Source organism: Danio aesculapii, chromosome 5 (genome assembly GCF_903798145.1).
Source record: "Danio aesculapii chromosome 5, fDanAes4.1, whole genome shotgun sequence".
NCBI classification, from domain to species: domain Eukaryota; kingdom Metazoa; phylum Chordata; class Actinopteri; order Cypriniformes; family Danionidae; genus Danio; species Danio aesculapii.
This window is the reverse complement of record NC_079439.1, coordinates 36578337-36599228: the sequence shown is the minus strand read 5'-3', so window position 1 is coordinate 36599228 and position 20892 is coordinate 36578337. Positions and strand designations below refer to the sequence as shown.

At 38.5% G+C, this 20892-nt stretch overlaps 2 protein-coding genes and 1 non-coding gene across 4 annotated transcripts in view; 2 read left to right on the top strand and 1 right to left on the bottom strand.

Moving 5' to 3' along the window:
* Window positions 1-8456: 8456 nt before the first annotated feature.
* On the top strand, window positions 8457-16757 carry ptcd2 (pentatricopeptide repeat domain 2). The gene is made up of 10 exons (XM_056456960.1): window positions 8457-8570; window positions 9600-9686; window positions 10122-10251; window positions 11185-11302; window positions 11406-11484; window positions 12448-12539; window positions 13103-13216; window positions 14124-14198; window positions 14278-14391; window positions 16048-16757. The coding sequence occupies exons 1-10, from the start codon at window positions 8459-8461 to the stop codon at window positions 16270-16272; spliced, it is 1146 nt and encodes a 381-aa protein (XP_056312935.1). The 5' UTR covers window positions 8457-8458; the 3' UTR covers window positions 16273-16757.
* Window positions 16758-17785: 1028 nt separating this feature from the next.
* trnak-cuu (transfer RNA lysine (anticodon CUU)) lies at window positions 17786-17858 on the bottom strand. The gene has a single exon. It is a non-coding gene; the product is annotated as a tRNA-Lys (tRNA).
* Window positions 17859-17971: 113 nt separating this feature from the next.
* The window catches only part of tnpo1 (transportin 1), a 41831-nt gene continuing 38910 nt past the window's right edge, over window positions 17972-20892 (top strand). For both annotated transcript variants that reach the window (XM_056458079.1, XM_056458080.1), the window contains exon 1: window positions 17972-18331. In XM_056458079.1, coding sequence (XP_056314054.1) covers window positions 18227-18331 — 105 coding nt within the window. In that variant the 5' untranslated portion in view covers window positions 17972-18226. The remainder of the gene's footprint in view (window positions 18332-20892) is intronic.

Genomic DNA, 20892 nt, shown 5'->3' with positions numbered 1-20892 from the left:
AGGGGGCTAATAACATTGACCTTAAAATGTTTTTCAAAAATTAAAAACTGCTTTTATTCTAGCCAAAATAAAACAAATAAGACTTTCTGCAGAAGAAAAAATATTATAGGAACTACTCTTAAAAAAACTTTCATAAAATAATCAAAAAAATTAATACACTTTTGTTTGATGAACGACGGACTATTTATGGAATCATTAATACGAATAAAGAACTTTTGTTTTTAAGAGTGTAAGTTACTAAACTCTGTCAATGTATACTGTAGCTGTAAAGTATTATGTGAACTTAAATAATTATTGCTTTTGGGGGTCTGCACAAAATATTTCACACTTGGCAAACTTTTTATTATCTATGTAATGCAGGAATTCGGAAGACTTTTATTGATTTATTTGTTTATTTTAGTTCTCTTTGACCTTAAATATGTACTTTATGTATGTACTTAGATTTAAAATGTTAGATCAGTAATCAAAAGCAATTAAAACAGTAAATTATCTTAAATAATGAAAATGAAATAATGAATAATGAAAAAGATTAAGTTACTAACTACCGTTTTAATCATGGAATTTGTGATCCGTATAGCAAAATGCAGCCAGTAAGTAATTGATCCAGCACTGCTTTGTTTTGTTTTGCTGGGGAAAAAAGTAAAGAAACAAGTATATGTAAAAAAACAAACAAAAAGAAAACATGGAAAAGCACTCCAAACACATTCATGTTATCCAAATGCGGTCTACCAAATGCACTACAATCACAGCTTACCTTTGCTAACATCCCTACGCTAAAAACTGTTATACATACCTGTTGTCATGGATTGGTCAGGCTCTCACGACCCCCACTCACGAAGATCACCATCACCTGACTTCTAATGAGCACACAGCTGCATCACATTCACGAGCACCAGATAAAAGCACAGCACTCCAGTCGCTCATTGTCCGGGCTCGTCTCGACGAAAGCGGACAACTGAGCGACCACTCAGCGTAGTCATCCTCAGCTAAAACAAACGATTTACTTACCTGTTCTCTTTGTATTCCTCCTAGTCTTCCTGGTCCTCCCGAATCGTCCTGTCTTCCAGTCCTTCCAAGTCTGTGTCATCCTCTGTCAGCTGTATCTGGTGTGTGCTGTCCATCCTCGTGTATTCCTGTTACCCAGCCACGGAGGAAAAGACCCCAACATCATTCCTGATCCTCCTGGCTATCCTTCATGTGCTCCTTGTTGTCATTTAATAAACACCCTAACGTTTCCTTACCTCTGTCTCCTGTCCGCTTCATAACAGAAGCCCGGACCATTAACGACGACAACATGAGCACCCCCGATCACCTTCAAGAGCTGGTGGACCAGTTGAAGCGGATTCTACAGCCACCAGCTCCACTTTCCAACGCACCACCAGCACCGAGCACTTCCGCCTCCACAGTTTCTTCTTCGGCCCTTCCTTCCAGTCCCATGGCCCGACCAGCGCCCTACTCAGGCGGAGCGGGGGAGTGCAATGGTTTTCTGTTACAATGTTCCCTCATATTCGAAATGCAACCTTCTCTATATCCCACAGATAAGTCGAAGATCGCCTACATCGTATCTCTACTCTCTGGACCTGCACTTAAATGGGCTGAGACGATCTGGAACCAAGCCGGGCCGGTCATGAATTCCATCACTACCTTCACGGAGTATTTCAAAGAGGTGTTTGGACGTTCTGATGGGGAAGTAGCCGCTGGAGAGCAGCTGTATCATCTAAAGCAAGGTACTCTATCTACACAGGAATATGCTCTCCGGTTTCGCACTCTAGCAGCTGCAAGTGGATGGAATGAGAGATCGTTGTTGACCACGTACCGGCTCGGCTTGGAACCCACTCTCCGAATCCAACTGGCCACATTAGATGATACAATGGGTCTGGAGAGATTCATCCAACATTCTCTCCGATGTTCCGATCGTCTCCGTTCCTATCAACAGGACACCATCACCCCCTCGTCTGCACTCCTCCAATCGCCTGAGTCAACAGCCTCTCCAGAACCAGAACCCATGATAATAGAGTCTGGAAGACTGACATCAGCGGAACGACAGAGGAGGCTGACCCGGGGTCTGTGTCTATACTGCGGTGTCAGTGGACACACCCGTATGGAGTGTCCCCTTCGTCCCATTCGGACTTCAGTGAGTGTATTCAGTACGAATATTGAACAATGTAAACCACTTACTACCACCGTACAAATAACTACTGCCTCTATTTCTCTCCTTGTCACAGCCCTCATCGACTCCGGGTCAGCAGGGAACTTCATCTCCCAATCCCTCTGTCGTCAACTCCACCTCCGTACTGAGGCGTCCTCGCATATATACCAGATACAACCGATAACCCAGTGCACTCGATCTTCGACCCGTATCCATCGACAATGCGAAGACATCCTTCTTCAAGTGGGGTTGTTACATCAAGAGAGGATTCAATTTCTGGTTCTGGAGGGTGCAAATATGGACATCATTCTAGGGCGCCCGTGGCTGGTGAAGCACGATCCCATCATCTCTTGGGGCACAGGAGAGATAAAGAAATGGGGATCTGGATGTACACCTGCCTGTTTTCCAAATCTCCCTCTTCAAGGTCGGAACCCCATTTCTTTGTTTGCAACATCGGTCGAGAGCCCTCCTGAGAAGCAGTCTATCCACATTCCTAAGGAGTACAGCTCCTTTCATGATGTCTTCTGCCCCAAGAGAGCTTCCCAGCTACCGCCGCATCGGCCATGGGACTGCGCGATCGACCTAGTTCCAGATGCCCAGTTGCCAAGAGGTAGGATCTACCCGCTCTCGCTTCCAGAGAATCAGGCAATGGAAGATTACATAAGGGAAGCTCTGAGTCAGGGGTACATACGTCACTCAAAATCACCAGCCGCCTCAAGCTTCTTCTTTGTGGCCAAGAAGGACGGAGGGCTGCGTCCATGCATCGACTACAGGGTCCTAAATAACGGTACAGTAAAATACCGATATCCCCTTCCTCTGGTACCAGCCGCTTTGGAACAGCTCCGAGAAGCTAAAGTCTTCACTAAATTGGACCTCCGCAGCGCGTATAATCTGATAAGAATACGTGAGGGGGACCAATGGAAGACAGCATTCGTGACCCCTACTGGCCACTATGAATATGAGGTCATGCCTTACGGTCTGGTCAACGCCCCCTCCGTATTCCAAAACTTCATTCATGAAGTCCTCCGGGAGTTTCTTCACCACTGTGTAATAGTGTACATAGATGACATCCTCATTTACTCCCGGAGTGAGGCCGAACATCGCCAACACGTTGCGGAGGTCCTACACACATTGAGAGAACATCACCTCTACCTCAAAGCGGAGAAATGCTCATTCCACCAGAAGTCGATTCATTTCTTGGGATACATCATTGACCAAACCGGTATACGTATGGATGGGAAGAAAATTGAGGCTGTTCTATCCTGGTCAGAACCCACTTCCATTAAGGAGCTCCAGAGGTTTCTTGGGTTTGCTAACTTTTATAGACGGTTTATCAAGGACTACAGCAGGATTACATCACCTCTCACTAATCTCCTCAAGGGTAAACCCAAAGGACTGGAGTGGACCAAAGAAGCAGCCGCAGCCTTCCGCCTTCTTAAGAAGGAGTTCACAAGGGCCCCACTCCTGACTCATCCTGACCCAAATCTTCCTTTCGTGGTGGAAGTGGACGCATCCACCACCGGCGTCGGGGCAGTATTATCTCAACATCATGATACACCGCCCCGACTGCATCCCTGTGCCTATTTCTCTCGGAAGTTGAGCCCGGCGGAGCAGAATTACAGCATAGGAGACAGGGAGCTTCTAGCAATCAAGCTAGCCTTGGAGGAGTGGCGTCACTGGTTGGAGGGAGCCAAACATCCGTTCCAGGTGATCACAGATCACAAAAACCTCCAATACATCAAAGAGGCCAAGAGACTATGTCCACGTCAAGCCAGATGGTCACTTTTCTTCTCACGTTTTGATTTCTCCATTTCCTATCGTCCAGGACCCAAGAATCTAAGAGCAGACGCTCTCTCTCGTTTACACGAGCATCACGATCATGAAGAACTCCCAACGAAGATTCTTCCCGAACACATCTCCATTTGTCCGATCACCTGGAACGCTCCTCCAGTCGTTGCCACTCCGGAAGCCCCTGCTCCGCCGGGATGCCCTCCTCATCGGCAGTTCATACCACCTGAACACCGGGTAGATCTGATCCACTCCTTACATACCTCGCTAGGCACTGGACATCCAGGGATCAACAATACTCTCTCGCTAGTATCCCAACGATTCTGGTGGCCAAACATGGCAAGGGATGTGAGGCAATATGTTCAGGGCTGTAAGGACTGTGCCCAATCCAAGAGCCCACGTCATCTACCCGCTGGAAAGCTCCATCCCTTGCCGATTCCGAACCGTCCCTGGTCACACCTAGGAGTGGACTTTATCACTGACCTCCCTTCGTCAGAAGGTAATACCTGTATTCTAGTCATAGTAGATAGATTCTCAAAGTTTGTCAAACTAATCCCTCTGAAAGGTCTTCCCACAGCCTTTGAAACTGCCGACAATATCTTTAATCAAGTCTTCAGGTCATTTGGTATTCCAGAAGATATTGTGTCGGACAGAGGTCCACAGTTCATCTCACGTCTATGGAAAGCCTTCTTCAAGCTCCTAGGTGTGGCCGTCAGCCTCTCTTCTGGATATCATCCCCAAACCAACGGGCAGACAGAGAGGAAGATTCAGGAGGTGGGACGGTTCCTGAGGACCTTCTGCAGTGGTCACCAGAACTCCTGGAGCCAGTATTTGGGCTGGGCAGAATATGCCCAAAATTCACTGCGGCAACCCTCCACCGGACTCACGCCATTCCAGTGCGTCCTGGGCTTCCAACCACCGCTCTTTCCCTGGGATGGCGAACCATCTGATGTCCCCGCAGTGGATCACTGGTTCCGGGAGAGCGAGAGAGTCTGGGACGAGGCTCATCAACATCTGCAGAGGGCAGTCCGTCGAAGCAAGGTAACCGCCGATAGGAGAAGGTCTGAAGAACCCAGATACACACCCGGACAAAAGGTGTGGCTATCCACCCGGGACATACGCATGCGACTGCCCTCTCGCAAGTTAAGTCCCCGATTTGTTGGTCCCTTCACCATCGTGGAACAGGTTAACCCCGTCACCTACAAACTACAATTACCCTCTCACTACCGTATTCACCCTACATTCCACGTATCACTCCTGAAACCCTATCACGATCCTGTTCTTCCCTCCACAGAGCCTGACCACGAAGAGGAACCCCCTCCTCCACTGCTCCTAGAAGAAGGAGCCGTCTACGCAGTGAAGGAGATCTTGCGTTCCCGACGTCGTGGTGGCCAGTTGGAGTACCTGGTGGACTGGGAAGGGTACGGCCCCGAAGAAAGGACATGGGTTCCCAGAGCTGATATTCTCGATCCTAGTCTCATGGTGGAGTTTCATGAGAGCCACCCTGAGTTCCCAGCGCCTAGAGGCAGAGGGAGACCACCACGGCGTCGGAGGTGTCGGCCCTCAGGAGCGGGCCCTGGGGAGGGGGGTACTGTCATGGATTGGTCAGGCTCTCACGACCCCCACTCACGAAGATCACCATCACCTGACTTCTAATGAGCACACAGCTGCATCACATTCACGAGCACCAGATAAAAGCACAGCACTCCAGTCGCTCATTGTCCGGGCTCGTCTCGACGAAAGCGGACAACTGAGCGACCACTCAGCGTAGTCATCCTCAGCTAAAACAAACGATTTACTTACCTGTTCTCTTTGTATTCCTCCTAGTCTTCCTGGTCCTCCCGAATCGTCCTGTCTTCCAGTCCTTCCAAGTCTGTGTCATCCTCTGTCAGCTGTATCTGGTGTGTGCTGTCCATCCTCGTGTATTCCTGTTACCCAGCCACGGAGGAAAAGACCCCAACATCATTCCTGATCCTCCTGGCTATCCTTCATGTGCTCCTTGTTGTCATTTAATAAACACCCTAACGTTTCCTTACCTCTGTCTCCTGTCCGCTTCATAACACCTGTAACATTACTTCACAATTACTTCATACAACATGAATAAAACACAAAATACTATTTAGATTTTTCAAGTATTTTAAACCTCTGTTGGTCTAAATTAAAATATTTTATTTACAAATTATTGAATGCCTTTTGTCAGAAAAAGATTTTTATAATCATATTTAGTATTAAATCATTCATTGTTTAAATTACTTAAAGGTTTATCAAAATATTCAGTAGCCTTTACATGTTGAGAAATGTAAACAAGGGGAAGATAATATAAAAATATAACCAAGCACAGCTGCTAAACAACAAATTAGATTCATTGTGTAATGCTAAAGAAAGCGCTATATTTAAACCTGTAATTTGCCCGCACACACTGTGCACACACTGTACAGAACATACTGAGTCACCAGAAATGAACAAGAAATACACCGATAAAGCACTTTGTTTCAAATTTGTCTCAAACAGATACTGTACACAGATACCGCACACCTCCATGTTGAATCTCATCAATAATCCAGCACACTTGAGAGTCTGCCTCCAATTGGGCAAAAGCGGTCTCAGCTGAATGGGGTGAGGTGCTGTTGCTACGGAAACACTCAGCAGAGTCCCATCAGGACCAACACTAGGAGACAATTTATATATGAATGAGTAAATAGTACATGCTTCTATACATTTTATGAATAGTTATTAAAAGTACTAACCACTTAATTAAAAAATAATAATTTTAGGTAATTTGAGTCACCTTTGAGGATGTTCATTAAGAAACCCAAAGAAAGGTTTGGCTTTCTTCTGGGAACAAAACTAGCCAAAAGCATCATCTAAAATGTATATATGCAGATGTTCTCCTCCATCTGGAAATAAATGGATCCCCTGCTGGCTTTGCTCGGTCAGCAGTTCTTGTCATTGATTAGACAGTTATATGAACTCCAGGCAGTCGAATAACAATTTCCTTTGGACACCCAATCAGGGCAAAAGACACCACATGCTTTACATTTATGTCATCCTGTCAGTTGTTAAACACATGGATACATCTTTATTTTGGCTGGCATTGTTGATCAAAAAAATCCAGAAATTTCTGAAATCCAGAAAGCAGCCATCACAGTGAATAATCATTCACGACCATAATGTCCAGCTGAACAGAGCAGATGCCCTTGGGTTAAGCCACAAATTCAATACCTGACAATCCTGTACAGTCATCAATCACAACGTCAACTCCAATAGCCTGCAATCCTTTACATGATCATCTTGCTCATCTACAGTACATAGCACATACATGAAAATCCACAGGGTCATACCTAGGATTGTGTGGATTACTCTTTAATCTCCATTGTGTTCTTAGATTTAGCCTTTAAATCAAGGTACACTTGTTCATTTCAATTCAAATCTGCTTGGCTGGTCAAGTTTTTAGTTTTAGTTTAGTTAGTTTGTTCCACTTAGTCTCCCAGCCTGACCAGCTAAGACCAGCCTGGAAATAGCCAAAACCCCTCTAAAACTAGCCTGTTTTTTTGCCAGCAGGATGGACATTGGCACACACATGAAGTGTTATTAAACTGTTTCTGACTCTTTCTCACATCCAGAACCATTAATATGACCTTTCAATAAAGAGAAAAGAAGCTGGGTAATTATTTAGCTAATTATCTAATGGTTATCTCTGTCTGTGTGGTTACAGCAGACCTGCAAGAGGAAAGGGGCACACATTAAGTCTATTAGTTCGATACTAATGTTTATTATTATTATTATTATTATTATTATTATTATTATAAAAGTACAAACAGAAAAAACGTGGGTTTAACTTTCTAATAGCTTTGAATAAATTGCATGCAGTGCTCATTTTTAAGTATCTTTAATCCTCTTCAGTCCGTCATAGTCAAGCAGGTGTAATTGTCATTTAAACTTGCAAATTCTATTAATAATAATAATAATAATAATAATAATAATAATTCTAAACTATGGTGAAGATGTACAATGGTGATAATAGCCATCTTAATCGTTGAGGTTTCATTCTGTGATCAATGGCGCCATCTGCTGCTCTAAATGCTACAGTTGACATTATGTCGTAAATTTCGCTCTTGGATTTAGATCCAAGCAAGATTAATCGAAGCGTTTTAAACCACGTTAAAATAAGTGTACCGACAGTCAGAACAGAAAAAATCAATTCTGAATCAATATTGTAATGCTTATTTAGCTTAAGAAATAACGTCAAATCTCCATTGTTTAAATAACTGTTAACAGGAGAGCGCCATGTTGGAATGTTCCATTTCTGTAACTAAAAAGGTAGAGTCAAATATAAAAACGGGGTTTTCATTACATGTATTGCTAATAATATATAATAATTTCTTAATGCGCTTTAAAAATGTGAATGTATGTTATTAAGCAAATCAATATAAATATTTTTGTCTGTTACAATATTGATTCGTACTTGCATGTCTGATAGAAAGTGCACAGTCGGTGTGAGTGTGTGAGTTCAGTTCAAACATGGCGCTGCAGGGACTAAACATTTGGACTCGTGTTATTTTGACCGACGCGTCCAGGGCAGCGATGTTTCGGGCTGCCCTGCAGTCACACTGTTTCAAATGTCGACATGGAGGTACATAATTGGGAATAAATATGAATATTTAGTCTAGCTATAGTCAATGAACATACACAATTGAAAGAGGTGCTAAGTGTAAAGACCATATTTTACAGTACAGTCTATGGTAAAGACTAACGAGCAGTTGTTTTATATATATAGAATCTAGCGTGACAGGGGTTAGACAAAATAATAAAAGCACGTAGGAAACAGGTGATATTTCTTTAATGTGTTATTTAATATAGCTTATTGTGTTATTTGAAATAGACAACTGACGACGTGCACCCTATTTTTTCCACGGTACTTTCAATATTCGTCCTAAAATCACGTAAACATGACTTCATAGCAACATTAGCACTATTTTATTGACTTTGAACAATGCTGTACTTTGATAATCATTGGCTGCTAATATGAGTTCACTATTTGGAGTTTGCAAAGAAATCTTTTCTGAACATTAAATTATTAATATTATTAAGGAGAAAGTCAGAATGTGTGAATATAAAGCCAACTTTACCTCAATCCAAGATTTACGAATCTTCAGATGCTAAAAACAAAATACTAATAAAGTTAATCACTTTTCTTGTGACCAGAAGGTATTAAAGTTGTTTATTCAAGAGCATGGAGCAGGCAGTTTTATTCAATTTAGTAAATTCATAAAATTTTAACTGTAATAAAATAGGAAGCTAATAAAATAGCGAACAATAGATAATTTATTTACTTTTACTATAAATGATGAATTAATAAATTAAACAATCACAACTTTTAGTTTTTCTCTGTAGCTTTCACAAGTGGTATCAGAATCTTGTGTGTTTCATAATATTTTGTCTAACCCATGTATAGCACTGTGTTAATACAACACTCCTGTCCTCACAGATCAAACTGTGGATTAAAAAATTGGTTTTCCATTTTCTCTTTTTAATATGTACCGTGTTTGATCAGGTGAACAGTGTCTAAATCTTTCTAAAAACAATCTGGTGATTTGACAATTTATGTATTTGTTTTTCGGAAAGTTGATCAGAGGAACTGAATTGTTTTACATTCTTTCAGCCAAACGCTTTCTATTATCTGAAGATGTGGTGAAGCTGCAGGAGTTCCAGCAGAAGAAACTCTCCCATGAAATGTCACAATCGAAAGGCAGGCATCATTCAACATACTGTACAACTTTCTGTTGTTTAAATCCTATTGCTTTAAAGGTGCTTTCAGTAGTATTTGTCTCATTAATAAGTTCTATTCAACAAGAGGTGATAAAAACTTTAGGATTTACAATATAAACTATTATAAAATGTTGTAATTTACATAAAGTGAGTTGGCTCACAGATTGATTGATGATTGTTTGAGATCTGCAATATTTATTTTAGTATTTTTGTTATCAGACAAATTGAGAGTTATCAGTTATGGCTTCTGTCATCAGTAACAAGAACCTTTTTTTCTGCATGATGCTACTGCAGTATTAATGGATGCGTGTTGGCCATTACAGCATATTCAAAAGCCACAGATTGCGCCTTTACATCTCCAAACTAACGATTCTCTTTTTTCCTGAGTGTCTTTCTTTTCATTTTTCTTTTACAGATTATTATTTTGACATAGTGAATCAGAAACTGGAGAAGAATGAGATCATTTTAAAAACTGAGCTGAAAATTCTACTGCATTTATGCCAGTCTGCTGAGGATGTTATTGTGGCCAGAAATGTGATTAAAAGGTAAAACTTCAGTGGTTATTATATTTTTGTCATTATTTAATAGTATTATTTATATGACAAGGATAGTTACAATAGTTTGTTAGGGGTCCACTATGCACACAGAGTTATGTATTTAACAAAACAAACAAAAATCTTTGAGTAATACTGGGAAATGTTTCATAGCTCTAACTTTAACAATGTTTAAATTAATTTAATGCATTGTTTCAGAACAAAAATCATTGCACTCACCATAAAGGGTAGTCATTGTTTCCCCACAAAACATATTTATAGTTTATAGCATTATAATAATTTCAAATCATTAATATTTTAAAAAATGTGAAACACAACTTTTCACCTTAATATTTATCTATCATTTTTTATGTTAGTATTAGAGCTTATTCAGATATCTGGGTAATTTCTGCACCGGTCAAAAATTTGCGGTCAGTTTTTTTTTCATGGTTTTTTTTTTTAATAAAATTATTCCCTTCATCAAGGCGCCATTTATTAAATGTAATAAATACTGTTAAGTTGTTAAATATTTATTCAAATTTAAATAACTGCTTTCTTATTGTATGTAGTTTCAAATGAAATTATTACTCCAGTCATTATTGCTTTTATTACTATTACATTAATAATAATAATGATAATAATAATAATAATAATAATAATATTAGAGTGATTTCTGAGGGATCATGTGATTTTGAAGACTGGAGTAATGAAGCTGAAAATGCATCATTTAAAATACTGTATATAAATTATTAGATTAAATTAAATGAGAAACTACTTTTACAATTTGTACTGTAGTATTGATGAAATAAATGCAGCCTTAGTGAGCAGGATAAGCTTATTTTAAAGCATTTGAAAATCCTACTGACCCCAAACTTTTGACCGGTAGTGTATATGTCTTTGTGTTTATGACAACATCATTCTCCTTTTTATATCTGTCCATTGTAGATACCATGAAAAGAATCCAATCACAGCGTTTGGGGAATTCAAGTTTGGTCCTCTTTTCATGAGGTTATGCTATGAGCTGGGTTTAGGGGAGCTGGCAGCAGAAACAATAAAAGATCCAGTATGTGGACATCAACAAACATTAAATTTAAGCTATCTGTTTACTGGAGACTGCGCAGTAGATCAATTGTAGTGTGATTTTAGATTGTTTTTTTTTTGCACAGGCTCTCAAAGGATTCTTTTCAGACACCACTTCATTTAATATCGCCATTGACATGCTGTTTGATAAACAACTCTATGAAAGTAAGTTTATTTCAACTTAGCTATTTGTTCTGGTAGAGACTGAAACCTGAATATGTGTATTAGAGCAGTGCTGTTCCTGGAGGTACACCAACAGTACTTATTTTGGATGTCTCCCTTATCTGAACCATACATTTCAGGTTTTGGAGTGTCTTCTGATGTGTGTTCTGATGATTTGATTCACTTGTGTTTGAATAGGAAGATGTTGAAAATGTGTACTGTTGGTGTGCCTTCAGGAGCAGGGTTGAGAAACACTGCTTTAGAGGACTTATAAACAAGGGCATAGAATTGGCATGGACAGAGGGGACGTGTCCCCACCAATATCCACCAATTACTGAAATGTCCCTACCAATAATTTAATCGACTTGAAAATAAAATAATGCTCCGTCAAGCTTTACTAATTTTTCACATGTACAAAGTCAAGTTCGCTTCGAGTTGACTGTAATTCTATTAACCAAGGCTGTGCAATGAATCAAAGTTCAGTTTTGATTTTGGCCTCCATGATTATGAGAAACAATAATCGGGATAAAACAGTTATATTGTGTCACACACCTCTTTAAATTTCTCTACATTCATACCTCCTCAAAGTTCGACTGTAGTAAAATCATGTAAATTGACTTTTCCAGCATGAGACGTGATTTTTTTTTTGTATTATTAAGTGTTTATTTTATATTATTAACTACTTTATTCATGTTTTTTAAAAGCGTGAAACAGAATTTGTGTTGTTCAATGCAGCTCTAGGGATGCATGTCCTCACAAATGTCAAGAGCAAATTTACTCCCTTATAATTATCGTAGATTTAAAGAACCCTTGACACAAATGGTTATCTGAGATTTGTGAGGGAATTCACCACCCGAATCTTTCATCAGTTCTGCTTTCTGGTTGCAAAAATGCAAAAACAAAGTCTGTCTTTTGTTGCTATGGTTTCAGTCTGTGTGATGTGGGTCACTGATCGTGTTCCCACAGGTGGCTTGGAGGTGGTAGGAGAAATGAAAAAACAAGGAGTGCCGCTCATCAAAGACACCTTCATGCTTGTCTTCGCTATTTGTTATAAACTGGTAAACAAAATCAAGAACCAACTATTTCTACTGTATTAAAATCATTAGGATTTGTCAGAGATTTTTGATTTAATTACAAACTAATTTCCAATAGTAGGTCAAATGTGTAACTCACTCCCACTTATAGACTAAACAATTTTTAAGAGACTGTTCACCTAAAATACTAATTCTGTCATCAGTTACTCATCCTCCACTTGTTCCAAACCTTGTTTGACTTACTTTTTTTCTGTTAAAGAAAAAACAAGACAATTTTGTCCCTTTCACATTGTGCAGGTACAAGTTCAAATCACGTCAGAAAAATTACAGACAGAAAACATGGCCTTGCAATCTCACTTTACTTTCACCAAATGAAAATGTTTCTTATTTTTCCAGACATGCCATGTTTCATGTGTGTGTCATATGAGATTTTTAACAACTCGTTTTTTCTAAGAGAACTTTTTGTGGCATGTTTTTTGTCAATTTTTCCTTACTATAATTTGATGTAATGTTAAGTACAACATTTTGACTTATCATTTACATACTGTATGCACATTTATGTTTTTATTATATCTTGTGACTGGCAGAACACCTCAAGGTCATATCATATATGTTTGACCCTGTTGGAAGAAGGTCAGACAAAAGGCAACATCATCCCTCGGCGTGCCTATTGCTTTGCAATTGCTCTTGCTTTAAAACAGGTAAACTGATTCAAAGAGCAATATCTAATTTAAAAATGATACAATCTAGCCCGAAATTATTTATACACCTGACAAATTCTGACTGCCACTTTTTGTTCAAAGGTAAATAAAATCTGAGAAATATTTTTCTTCCTACAATGATGCCTCTTGTAGATTGTCTTTTGGGAAAAGCCGGTGTCATTTCCGCTTAAAAATCTTTCTGGTTAAAAGTCTTTAAGTCAGAATTTGCCTGGGGTATAAATAATTTCTGGCTTGATGATACAGTGCTCAGCATATATAAGTACACCCCTCACAAATCTATCTTTTAAATTCATATTTTTAAAAGGATATTTGTGCATATACATTAGATTAGTCAGTCCTGAGGCCAAATCCGGAGCTAATCTAACAAAAAAACTTATAATAACAGTCCAAAAACTACTACACCCAAATGTATATATTCTAGAAAAATATTAAATACAAATTTTAAAAAGAGGAAAAATCAAGAGAAGCAAAAAAATAATAATAATAATTGGAAACATTTTGTTGAAATTTTGTAGCTTGTTATATATTTTTTTCAATATTTAGCTTGAATTTAATTGTATTATCTTTCAATTTCTAAATATGTTTGATGACTAAAATATTATTTTAATAAATATATCTGTTTAATAAATTGGTTTTGTTCAAATACACCAAAATACATTGCCTATATTCACTGAGAAATGGAGAAAAATATTCACAATGGTGTGTACTCAATTATGCTGAGTACTGTACATATATTTTGTATGGTACAGTATATGATGCAATATGTACTAAGTTGATTGATCTAACATCACGTTTTAGTATCTAAATGGCATTTGGATGTCACTGAATCATCACAGATGATGGTGCATCATGATATATTTACAGTGAATCTATTTTGTGGTTGTAGAATGATATAGAAAGAGCCCAGATCTTCTATTCTCACATCATGAGCACAGGGACGCGGCTATGCCAGAACTTGAGGGTAAGTGTGGCTTATATCTAAATCTTCAGTCTTTACAAAAAGAGCTTGCATACTGAAAGTGTAAGTGCTCTCTTTACAGGTTCTCATATTGGCTGTGAAAGGGTCTATGAATGAGGCAATTTATGTCCTCAAAACAGCCAAAATATCAGAGACTCCAGTGCTGGTGAGGAAACCAGAGTTTTCTCGAGAAGTGGTAAGATAACTACACCAGTCGAGTCTCGACACAAGTACTCTACTGATTCTTTAGTGAATTATGGACACACAATGAATTATAGACACAACAGTGTTAGCGATACACTGTAAAACCCAACAATCAACTTTATCAAATGAAACGAGTGTAGTTAACTCAAAATTGACTGAAAGTAAATTCTACTCATTTGAAAAGAGTTTTGAACTTAGTGTTGAAGGTAATGAGTTAATTAAATACTTTTCAACTTCAATAGAGTAAGTTCACAGTACTCATCTAGATTAGTTTTTTTTTTACTCAAATGTTTTGTAGCAATAGCTTTCCTGAAATGGTTTGAGTTGCCTTAACTTATTGGGTTTTACAGTACTCAGTTGGTTTGAGTTCTCTTCATTTATCAGGTTTTGCTGTGCTCAAATTGCTTTGTTTTCTCAAATGGATTAAGTTCACAATACTCAGGATTAGTTTTTGAACTTGAATGGTTTGTTGCAATCGGTTTCCTCAAATGATTTGAGTTACTTTACTTTTTGGGTTTTATTGTGTATAAAACAAAAGTAGTGATATAAAACTCAACAGTAGCTGCCAACACTATTATCATTCTAGTTAGAGGTATATGACATTTGTGGCAATGAAAATTGGCAACTTAATATAAATAAACATAAATTTTACAGAAGATATAAAAAACATTAAATAAAAAGAAGCACATTCTTTCACCCAGCTTAAATTATTCAGAAACCCATTTTCACAAATCATAATTTCTGAGAGCACTGTAACAGTGATCACTCTGAGAGCACTGTAACAGTGATCACTTCTGCTTTGTAATTTGTCATTCTCTATTTTCGTTTTTTGTTTTGGCACAAACCTGTTGTCCATCAAAATCTCTCTAGCCAATTGGAGTACACTGCTGTTAAGCCCATGCCCACAAGAGCTTTGTTCCAAAAACAAATGAAAATAATTGTTGATTTGTGTACACTGATCTTTGTGAAATATCAAATATAATTTTTTTCTTATTTAGTACTTTTTTCCATTTTGAGTGTTTTTATTTAGCTTTTACATCACATAAATGACATAAATATATTGAAATAGTTTTTTTTTTTTTGGACATTTTAAATTGTAATATTTTGCAAGCTCTTGTGAGAAAGTGTGATTAGCTTGAACTTGGCAGATTTTAATACACTGTAAAACCCAACAGTCAACTTTATCAAATGACATGAGTGTAGTTAACTCAATTGACTGAAAGTTAATTCTACTCATTTGAAAAGAGTTTTGAACTCAGTGTTGAAGGTAATGAGTTATTTAAATACCTCATTACTTCAACTTAAATGGAGTAAGTTCACAGTACTCATATAGATTCGTTTTTTAACTCAAATGGTTTGTTGCACTCGGTTTCCTCAGATGGTTTGAGTTGCCTTATTGGGTTTTACAGCACTCCGTTGGTTTGAGTTCTCTTGATTTATCGGGTTTTACTGTGCTCAAATTGCTTCATTTACTCAAATGGATTAAGTTCTCAGTATTCATTAGGATTAGTTCTTGAACTTAAATTGTTTGTTGCAATCAGTTTCCTCAAATGGTTTGAGTTACCTTAACTTATTGGGTTTTACAGTGTAGGTTTAATAGGTTTTAATGTGTGTCACTGTTTTTTTCTGTTTCCCTTTGCTGTCTTAGGTAAATGTATTGAGGAGCAAGAGTGCTGGTGGTGTTTGGGAGGAGAGAGTGGAGCAGGTGCTGACACAGTTAGAAAAGGCCGGTCAGATCACAGAGATGACACTTGATGATTTGCTGTGTTACACTCCATCTAGGAAGAGGATACCTCTGGAGATACCAGACAAAGAAAGACAAATCAAACAAAGGACTCGTAAATCTCTTCAGTCTGGACTACTGTTAGAATGAACCTATAGAGAGACACACATCCAGGCTCTGAAGTATAGTGTTTTATATTATACAAGATGTTCTTGATTTATACATTCTGAAGGCACAGCGTGTTCAATCTCAGGCTTTTACATTATCACCTCCTGCTGGTTTAAGCCAGTTACTGTTTCCTTCAGTTGTAGTAATCAAGTGGGGAATTAAGTCACTTTAATAAAGTGTAGTTTGTCTAATTCTGCATCTTATTGAAGAAGTGTAAGAAATGTGACTGGTGATCCGGTGTTACGTGTCGACTCTCTTATTTATTAAGAGTCTTATATCTGTACTGTATATCAGCAACATAATATACTCAGTATACACTGGAAATCAGTGTGATTGTACTGTATGTCTTCCAAACCATTTCAAGATGTTCTGCTGGAAGATAAATGGGCTGTTGTGTGTTGTTTGTATGTTTCATGCATGCATGAGAAGTATTACATTTTATTTTTAATAAACACTGTTAGCATTGATTGAGCGCTTAAACATGACTGTTCACCAACATGACATCTTATTATTTATATGATGTGACTGCCTGTGACATGATTTATATTGGAAGCAAAATAAAAAAGTAGCCGGGAGGTTCAGGTGGTTCGAAAAACCCACCTCTCACTGACAGAGGTCCCATACATGAGCACATTTGACCTATTTTGACTGCTATGTCATAATAAATTGTAAAAAATACCTATGGAAATAACCCATCGAATGCTTTAAAACCAAGTCGAATCCTGTGTCGGTTGTTGCTTCGGTGTGACTTCTGGCATCCCAAATTCTGACTGATGAAAGTTGAATGTGCTGGCCAGTTTATTTGCCTAATAAATGACAATAGGCTACAGTTTTTAAACCATAAACAGATACCTATGTTTTCTAATGATGCATGATGTAATACATTTGTATTTTAAAAATAAATATTTTCATATTTCTTTATTCTGAATCCTTAAGAAATGTTTTTGGTACATCAAAACGTGTGGTTATGATGACCATCCAACAAGCTAATCCAAAAAAATATATATCCATCTTAAAATGTCACTAAAATGCAGTATTTAAACCTATTAAAATATGTTTTACCTTATAATTAAATAGTAAATTAGGCAATTACTGAAAGAAGATCCACTTTTTGAAAAAAAAATAACCACCCTTTTGACCAGTATAGTTAAATATAAAGTATAGTTAAGTATATTTTATATAAATAGGCTAAATGCATGCCAAGCATGGTTGATATTTTTATTATTTTATTAATATTACTATTTTCAGTTTCATATGGTTCCTTTTACAACATCAGTCATGTTATTTAATATGAATATAGTCCATTAAATAAGCATTCATTTATCCTTTCATTCATTTTTTAGAGTTTGACACTTTTTTTACTATTTATTGCAACACTATATATTCTGCATTCCTAAAAGAATTGGATATATAGTCTATAGTTATGTCATTTTTTGTAAGATTTGTAATTATTTTGATATACAATGAATTTGCCCAACGATGTAAATAAAGTATTCGCCCAACGTGGGGCTCGAACCCACGACCCTGAGATTAAGAGTCTCATGCTCTACCGACTGAGCTAGCCGGGCTTGAGTTCCATCCTTCGAGGGTCACATCTAGGGTTTCCCCAATAACTCCTCCAGTCCAGGGAGCTATCAGGCACTAGGACCTGGGCGCTTCTGCACAGAGGCTTATCGCTGCGATGTGCAGTGATCCGGACCAGACCGAGTCCCTGAATGTATGTAAGCTAGCCTAGCGCCACCAACAACCACCACCGCCCGCGGAACACGCGCAATTTCTCCCGGGTCCAGCCACCACATTCCCTCGCAGAGGCGTCTTCCTCACCCCCAGCTCCATAATAGCCGGCCCCGAAGCTGAAGGTCAAGGTGGAGGCCGTTATTTGACGTGAAAGGGTGTAGATCTGTGCGCCTACAGAGAGAGACCTCAGCAACACAAGATGGAGTGCCAGTGGAAACCCGACGAGCAGGGGCTTCAGCAGATCCTACAGCTGCTCAAGGAGTCACAGTCCCCGGACACATCAACGCAACGATCCGTCCAACAAGTATCCTTTACCGCACTGTTAAGCCGAGCACCGAAGGGCGGCGGACAAGTGGGATGGCGGAGTTTCAGGAGGAGCTGGCCTGTGATTAGCTCGTACCTTAGTGTGCACTTGAGATTTGAAACGCACGCGGTCATTACGGGCTGCGTTATGCTTTTGTTTATATGTTATCTGGAGATTAGGATGGTGCCTGTATGGTGTCAGTACGCGTGTCGTTGACTGTCATTCAGCGAATGTTTAACTTAAAGGGATAGTTCACCTATAAATGGCCATCTGTCATCATTTACTCACCTCAGCTTTTCCCAAACATGTTTGACGTTTTCTGCGAAGAATGCTGCGATAATATTTTGATAAACGTCAAAAGCTACTAACGTTATGCAATGATGAAAGTCTGTGGTAAATATTTAGTCGCCAACATTTAGAAAAATATCTTCTTTCAGCCTTCCAGCGTTTTGAACGACATGAGTGAGTAAATTATAACATAGTTTTCATTTTAGGTGAAATATAAGTCAAACTTTAGATAAGATAGCGAGTCCAGCTGTTTTGTGTCTGCAGGCTACACACACACAGAGAGAGAGAGAGAAAGAAAGAGAAAGAGACTGCTTGGAGATTATTTATAAACAATCATATGATCTAAATAGCGCTATTTGTGCGAAAAACCCCGTCTAGACATGATGTTCAGCCACCGTAGTCTCGTTTGAATCACTTGTTGTCCAGGTAGTCCGCTGCCTGTTGTTAGACGCAGACGGACCCCCAGCTGCAGTGGCTCGAGTGTTGTTATCTGTTATCACGATATTTCAGTCTCATAATCGGATGCAGCTTAGACAAAGACATCTGACAAGCGATGTTTTAGCCTTTATTCCTCATAGGGAGAGTTAGTGAGACGGTGTGTGTGTCACTGGGTGATGCTTTAGTCTAGCAAATTATGCATCGTTTTGGTCCAACATGCAGCTGCCTGTGACAGAAAAGAGCACACGAAAATAATGTGTTAATGGTACTATGGTTTTATGCTTTTCCTTGTCATAATACATTTTCTCAATTTTATAACAGACACCTGCAGGTATATAAATATGGTGTAATTAAATATTTGCCATTCCCTAAATCTGGGTATGCTTTTTTTATTATGATTAAAATCGATGGTCAAAATATGCCAAAAAAAAAAAAAAAAAAACAACGCTCTCCATCTCCTTTATCATTAGACGATTTAATGAGACTGCTCGATGAAAGGTTAGTTTATATCAAAATTTAAATTTCTGTTAATCTTTTTAAAGATAATTTTTTAATAAAATCTAAAATATTTCTATCTCTTTGTCCAAAACTCTGACACTTTAAAAGATTAGGTGAGAAAAATCTTCTATAGAGCGACACGGTGGCTCAGTGGTTAGCACTGTCGCCCCATAGCAAGAAAGTCACTGGTTCGAGTCCCGGCTGGGTTGTCATTTCTGTATGGAGTTTGCATGTTCTCCCTGTGTTTGTGTGAGTTTCCTCCGGGTGCTCCGGTTTCCCCCACAGTTCAAAGACATGTGGTATAGGTGAATTGAATAAACTAAATTGGCTGTAGTTTATGTGTGTGCATGGGAGTTTCTCAGTACTGGGTTGCAGCTGAAAGTGCATCCGCAGTGTAAAACATATGCTGGATAAGTTGGTGGTTCATGTAGCTGTGGCGAGCCCTAGTGAATAAAGGGACTAAGCTGAATAAAAATTAATTGAATCTTCTATAGAGACATGGTAATTTCATAGAATGATTTAATTTCTGATTTTAATCATTCATTCTTTCATTTTCTTTTCGGTTTAGTCCCTTTATTAATCAGGGGTTGCCACAGCGGAATGAACTTATCCAGCATATATTTTACACAGTGGATACCCTTCCAGCCGCAACCAAGTACTGGGAAAAGGATTTTATAAACGTATTATAAACATTGTTCAACAAATAGAGGAACAACCACACCTGCTTGCTATGCGAGAACAAACCTCAACAAACAAGAAACAAACCTGGTTCTGGTGGAAGCTCAAATATGCTGCGTGACATGCTAGAACAAAACTCATTGGTTCTCAAACAAACATACACGAGTATCTGTGAATAAATTAAAATGCTGTGAACTTTGTTAATGAAAGACTAAATTAAATGTGTAATGATTTGTTTGTGTCTCTCTTCAGGTGTCTTTCAATAGAGATACAGAAATCTTTCAGACTTATTTAAAAATCTCTTAATTTGTATTCCGAAGATGAACTCATTTCTTTTGGTTTTGGAAAGACAAGAAGGAGAGCAAATAACGACAGAGTTAGTTTTCAGTTAAACTGACCTTTAATGAACAGTAACAAAGTGCAGTTTTAGTTAACAGCAGATTTACTGATTTATTATCTAATCAATTTAAGCTCCCTTTATTGATGTTTGTGTAGTTTTTAGTTAACACTGGACTGACTTTCCTTTTGTCTCAAGCGTATATTATTTCCAATCCCATAAAGCCATATTCATATTTACTTTACTGAATGTTCAATTATCTTCACACATCATTTGCGTATGAGTTCTGACCGGTGCATATATATTTATGGGTTCATTGATG

Bases quoted from the DNA above. Each gene is read 5' to 3' on its own strand.
- ptcd2 (XM_056456960.1), top strand. From the start codon at position 8,459: ATGGCGCTGCAGGGACTAAACATTTGGACTCGTGTTATTTTGACCGAC. The intron at 11,303-11,405 runs GTATGTGGACAT...TTTTTTGCACAG, and splicing joins CAGAAACAATAAAAGATCCA to GCTCTCAAAGGATTCTTTTC. The intron at 13,217-14,123 runs GTAAACTGATTC...TTGTGGTTGTAG, and splicing joins TTGCTCTTGCTTTAAAACAG to AATGATATAGAAAGAGCCCA.